The sequence below is a fragment of the Mandrillus leucophaeus genome, unplaced genomic scaffold (genome assembly GCF_000951045.1).
Source record: "Mandrillus leucophaeus isolate KB7577 unplaced genomic scaffold, Mleu.le_1.0 Scaffold1024, whole genome shotgun sequence".
Taxonomy (NCBI): Eukaryota; Metazoa; Chordata; class Mammalia; order Primates; family Cercopithecidae; genus Mandrillus; species Mandrillus leucophaeus.
In genome coordinates this window covers 242649-248681 of record NW_012098366.1, presented here as the reverse complement: position 1 = coordinate 248681, position 6033 = coordinate 242649, and the positions used below count along the sequence as shown (strand labels likewise).

The window sequence follows — 6033 nt, the reverse complement described above, 5'->3', positions numbered from 1 at the left end:
TCCTGGGCTCAAGCGATCTGCCCACCTCAGCCTCCCAAAGTGCTGGGATTACAGGTGTGAGCCATTGTGCCCAGCCGAAGAGAAGTATTTAAATACCTAAAACATACAGACTTCTGAATAAAACAAATCCAAAATAAAGGTGGAATGCTGCCAACAAATTAGAGGCAGCAGATAATGGTTGAGAAGGCTGCTATCAGCATGAAAGTTCAGGGCCCTGGCCTTTGATATTATATTCCAAAAAGGTAGATAGCCCATATGTTCCAGTAGGTCATGTGCCACCTTTCTCCTTGGAGAGAAGGAAATGAGTGGCAAGAATACATGGCCTGGGAATCCTCCTCAGAAAGAAGGGCTTTGAAGCCCACTTCCTGGCTCCATGGACACCTGAACCTGCATTCTCGCCAGTGGATCAATGGCAGCCTGACACAGCAAGAACAGGCAGAATGATATTAAGCTCACTTTAAGAAGGCAGGAAAACAAACTATACTTTTTGGAAGGATTTCCCTGAAAACCCTAGGTCACTGGAATCCAGAATAACTTGTACTGTGTAACTTGTCCTGTGATACACAGTCTTTCTAAACAAATGTCCCTGTGTATTGAATTTAACTGAATTATTCTCCTCTTAATTGGAATATGACTTTGTCTTTAATGATTAGAAATTGGGGCCTGAATAGTAGTGGGCACTGAGCAGCTACCACTGAGTCACATGCCAGCTACGGACTCAACTGACATGGGTTGGCAGCTTCCCTTCACAGAAGATTTAAGATAGCACCACAGTGTTCTCATTTTCCCTCTAAATTAACATTGATGTGATCTCAGGTTTCTGGACTTTCACCTCAGTGATCTCATCTAGGAACCTGAGTGATCTCTTCGCTCTGAAGTAACAACTCAGTAATCTCAGTTCCTCTTTGGACTATTACCTCAGTGATCTCAGCTCCATTCTGAAGTAACATCTTAGTGGTCATAGTTTTTCCCTAAAGTAACCTCTTTTTAAAGCATCACCCCTGGTGATCTCAACCTTTCTCTAAAGAATCACCTTAGTGATTTCAGCCACCTCTGAAGTAACACGTGTGATCTCAACTCCAGTAAACAACTGGATTTGTTTCATCTCCTTTCTAAAGTAACAGCTTAGTGATCTCATTTCCTTTCTGAAGAATCACATCAGCAGTCTCAGCCTCTGTTAAGTAACATCTCTGGGATCTCAGCTTCTAACACCTGAGGGATATCATCGTGGTCCTGAATAATACCTCAGTAATCTCAGCTCCTCCCTTAAGTAACACCTCATTGATATCAGCTTTTCTCTGAAGCAGAACCTCAGTGATCTCAGCTCCTAAGTAACATCTCAGCATTCTCATCTTTCTGATGGCACAATATAGTGATTTCACTTCCTTTATGAAATAGCAGTGACCTCCATTCTGGAGTTTCACGTTAGTGATTTCAACTTCTCTGAAGAGACACCTCTGTGATCTCAGCTTCTCTGAAGAATTACCTCAATGATCTCTAAAGTATTACCTTAGTGATCCCATTTACATTATTTCAGCTCCTCTGAAGTAAACCTCAGTGGTCAGAGCCACTCTGCAGTACCCATTAGTGATGTCTGTTCCTTTCAGAAGTAACACCCAGTGATCTCACCTCCTCTCTGATGAAACACCTCAGTGTACTCAGATCCTCTGAAGTAACACAGATTGTCTCTCTTTCTGAAGTGACACCTCAGTGATCTCAGCTCTTCTCCAAAGAAACAGTTACACTCTTGTCTTCTCTGAAGTAACACCTTAGTTATTTCATCTATCGGAAACACCACCTCAGGGAATGGACAACGCCTCTAGAGTTAACACCTCGGTTACCTGGGCTAATCTGAGATTTCATTTCAGTGATCTCAGTCCCTCTGAAGTAACATCTCAGTAATAGTAGTTCCCCTGGAATTTCACTTCAGTGGTTTCAGTTGCTCTGAAGTAAAACACTAGTGATGTCAGCTCCTTCTCAAGTTAACAAATCAGTTACCAGTTCCTCTCTGGAGTTAATACCTCACTGTTGTCAGTTTCTCTCACCAGTGTCTGTACACAGAAGGGAGAACAAGCTTTTGTCTACATCGTGGTGTTTTGCTGTGGACTTAAGGATCAATGCCTGGATGGGCACAGTGGCTCATGCCTGTAATCCTAACCTTTTGGGAAGCTGAGGTGGGAGGATTGCTTCAGCCCAGGAGTTTGAGGCAGCGGTGAGCCATGATGGCACCGCTGCACTCCAACCTGGTGACAGAGCAAGACCGTCTGTAAAACAAACAAAAAGGAACAATATCCTAGTGCCTATTTCTTCCCCACCAAGCTGACAGATGTTGGGGGTGGGGGCCTGGGGTGAAAACAGCCCTTCTCTATCTCAAGCACTTAACATGTTGAGAATTTGAAGTGGCTTCAATCTCATACATTTGATTCCTTTGTAGCTGGCTGCTACCAGAAATGGTTCTGATTCAGTTTTAAGAACTGTATCCTTGGCCGGGCGCGGTGGCTCATGCCTGTAATCCCAGCACTTTGGGAGGCCAAGGCGGGCGAATCACCTGAGGTCAGGAGTCCGAGACCAGCCTGGCCAACATGGTGAAACCTCATCTCTACTAAAAATACAAAAATTAGTCGGGTGTGGTAGCAGGTGCCTGTAACTCCAGCTACTCAGGAGGCTGAGGAAGGAGAATTGCTTGAACCCAGGAGGTGAAGGTTGCAGTGAGCCGAGATTGTGCCATTGCACTCCAGCCTGGGGAACAGGAGCAAGACTTTGTCTCAAAAAACAAACAAACAAACAAAAACTTAGAATAATTCTGAACAAATACAAATTTTTAATTATGAATAAACCAGATTCATCTTCATCATAGTAATATGGCAATGGAATCTAGACTCTTGAATCAGGAGTAAAAAAATGAAAAAAAATCAAATAAAGGAATAGAAATATTAGAGATAGTAAAAGAGCTATCTGAATTTGAGAAATGTATGTTTTAAATATATCTACCAAAGAACAGTATTTTCAGCATTTTTTGGGAGAAATACCATAAGATGTAAAGAGGTACCCACTTGGTGTAACAGCTATGAGGTCTGCCGAGTGTGAAGCTCCCCTCCTTTGCCTGCATAGGAATTGAGACATCCTATGGTTTCTGGGGCACAGGATCTGCAGGTCATAAGGGCAGGTTTTGAGGAAAATACCCATTTTTGAGTTGAATTTTTACTAAAAAGTTAGCATATCCTTTCTGATCTTGAATAAAGTTAAAGCTCCAGATAAAGGGTTTTCTAGGCCAGGCATGGTGCCTCATGCCTGTAATCCCAACACTTTCGGAGGCCAAGGTGGGCGGATCAGTTGAGGCCAGGAGTTCGAGACCAGCCTGGCCAACATGGTGAAACTCGTATCTACTAAAAATACAAAAATCAGCCAGGCATGGTGGGGCATACTTATAATCCTAGTTACTTGGGAGGCTGAGGCACAAGGATCCTTTGAGCCCAGGAGTTCAAGGATGCAGTGAGCCAAGATCATGCCACTGCACTCCAGCCTGGGCAACAGAGCAAGACTGTCTCAAAAAAAAAAAAAAAAAAAAAAGTTTTCTAAATTTATGTAATTTCTCATTAATATATCTTTAGACTTTTTCCTTATTTCATACAAAACAGGTGTTTCCACACACTTAGGCTTTCCATCCATTTCACATGATACTTGATGAAAATATCTTTTTATATCACTTTATCCATATAACACTAGTGTTTTAAAAGAATACTGAAAATAGTCCAACTTTCAAATTTTAAGTGCAATAATTAGTATGGTTAATTGACATTTAGGAAGGGCATGTAATGTTCTTAGAAAAAGAACTTTATTTGGAATGTAAGATTTTATTGGGATAATAGTTCTTATGCCTTAAATTCCCTTAGTTCAAATAAACTAATGTCAAAGAAAAAATTATGGCTGTTTTTACCAAAATTCACTACAATTTTATGATTACTCTCCAATATAACTTCAAGATGTTGAGGAAAATAAAACAGGCAGTCTCTGAAGTTTTTCCACAGGAACAGCATGCTAAGTGCTTCTTTTTTGAGTTATTTTGTGACACTGAATCACCAAAGAAAGGCTTCCTATAGAGTTAACAGAAACTTCTCTTGGGCTGAAGGCTGCTTGTGGTTCCACGTGCAGTTTCTGTGAGAATGGATTCTTGTGTCAGCCATGGGTCACAACTTTCTGTGCACTTTCTGGTGCTGGATTAGGTGGCCGTGCTGGTTGAAGGCACGCCCACACTCCCCGCACTCGTAGGGCTTCTCGCCTGTGTGGATTCGCTGGTGCTGGATGAGCACTGAGTACTGGCTGAAGGCCTTCCCACAGCTATTGCACTCATAGGGCTTCTCGCCCGTGTGAGTCCTCAGGTGCACAATCAGAGTTGCTTTTAGGCTGAAGGCTTTGCCACATTCTGTGCACTGGAAGGGCTTTTCACCCGTGTGGATTCTCTCATGCTGGATCAGAGACCGGCGTGCACTGAAGGCGTGCCCACATTCACCACACACATAGGGTTTCTCCCCAGTGTGGACTCTCTGGTGCTGGATCAGGTGTGAGTGCTGAACGAAGGCCTTCCCGCATTCATAGCATGCATAGGGCTTTTCCTCGGTGTGGATCCGCTCGTGATTCATCAGGGTGGACCGGTGGCTGAAGGTCTTCCCACACTCACTGCACTCATAGGGCTTCTCCCCGGTGTGCACGTTGTGGTGCTGAATGAGGACTGAGCGGTCGCTGAAGGCCTTCCCACACTCGCTGCACGTGTAGGGCTTCTCCCCGGTGTGGATCCTTTGGTGCTGCAGCAGTGTCCTCTTCACACTGAAGGTTTTCCCACACTCATTGCACCTGTGAGGCTTCTCCCCAGTGTGTACCCTCTGGTGGCTCCGCAGGACAGTGCTATGGTTGAAGGCTTTCCCACACAATGGACACACGTACGGCCTTTCTCCCGTATGGATCCGCTGGTGCTGAATGAGATGTGAGAGCTGAGTGAAGGCTTTCCGACACTCAAGACATTCGTGAGGCTTCTCTCCCGTATGTATCTTGTGATGCTGAGCAAGATCTGAGCTCACTCTAAAGGCTTTTCCACACTCATTACACTCATAGGGCTTCTCACCTGTGTGAATTCTCCTGTGTTTACTAAGGACTGAGCTCTGGCTGAAGGCCTTCCCACACACATTGCACACATAGGGCTTCTCTCCAGTGTGGATACGTTGATGCTGAAGGAGGTGAGAACTCCGGCCAAAGCACTTCCCACACTCAACACACATGTAGGGCCTCTCTCCACTAGGCACTGCCTGCTGTGGAGTGAGTGGCACGCTTTGGCTTAAGCCCTGAACTTCACGGTGGTCAACAGAGTTTGGACTCAGAAAGAAGCTTCGCTTTGTTTCATTATTTTCTTGATCAATCCTCCCCAAGGGTGTTTTCCCCAGAATCACTGTTTCCTCTGAAATTAATGGCTTCGGACTCAAGTCTGTATTTTGATTCTCTCCCTTGGTTTCACATTCTGAAAGAACAAATCCAAAATGAAAATGTTAACGCTACTCAAAACTGAAGAGCTAGTGCAACACTGAAACTGGCCTTGCTGATGAAGGTGCAAAATCCCTCAACGCACATGTCTGTGTGAGCTAGAGAGGAACAGAACCACCATAACTGTGTCAAACAACTAGAAATCTGAAGATAATGTTTCCAAACGGGAATGTGCCAAGGCTAATAGTGAGGTTTAAGAGAAAGGTGTAAATTCCAGTTTGAGGTCACACCCCTGTGTGGGGTCCACAGAACAGCAGGGCAACAGCCCAGTGGTGCCTGAGCTCTGCCCTCCCAGGGGTCCTCATGTGGACAGAGCTGAAATGCAGGCCCACATAACGTGGGTGCCCTGTGGGGCAGACAGCAGCACTTGGGCAGGCGTGAGGTGTGAGCTATTGTGAGCAAGTTGGGGGGTGTCATCTGGAGACCAATAGACATTGTACATGAGGTAGGGGTGGTGGTGCTGTTACCTCTTTGTGGAAAATAATTCCTCTCTTTTTTTTT

The 6033-nt window shown here is 44.7% G+C and overlaps 1 protein-coding gene across 3 annotated transcripts in view; it reads right to left on the bottom strand.

Moving 5' to 3' along the window:
* Positions 1-3565: 3565 nt before the first annotated feature.
* The window catches only part of ZNF250 (zinc finger protein 250), a 41333-nt gene continuing 38865 nt past the window's right edge, over positions 3566-6033 (bottom strand). For all 3 annotated transcript variants that reach the window (XM_011977155.1, XM_011977165.1, XM_011977146.1), the window contains one exon: positions 3566-5509. In XM_011977155.1, the coding sequence (XP_011832545.1) occupies positions 4188-5509 (1322 nt within the window). In that variant the 3' untranslated portion in view covers positions 3566-4187. The remainder of the gene's footprint in view (positions 5510-6033) is intronic.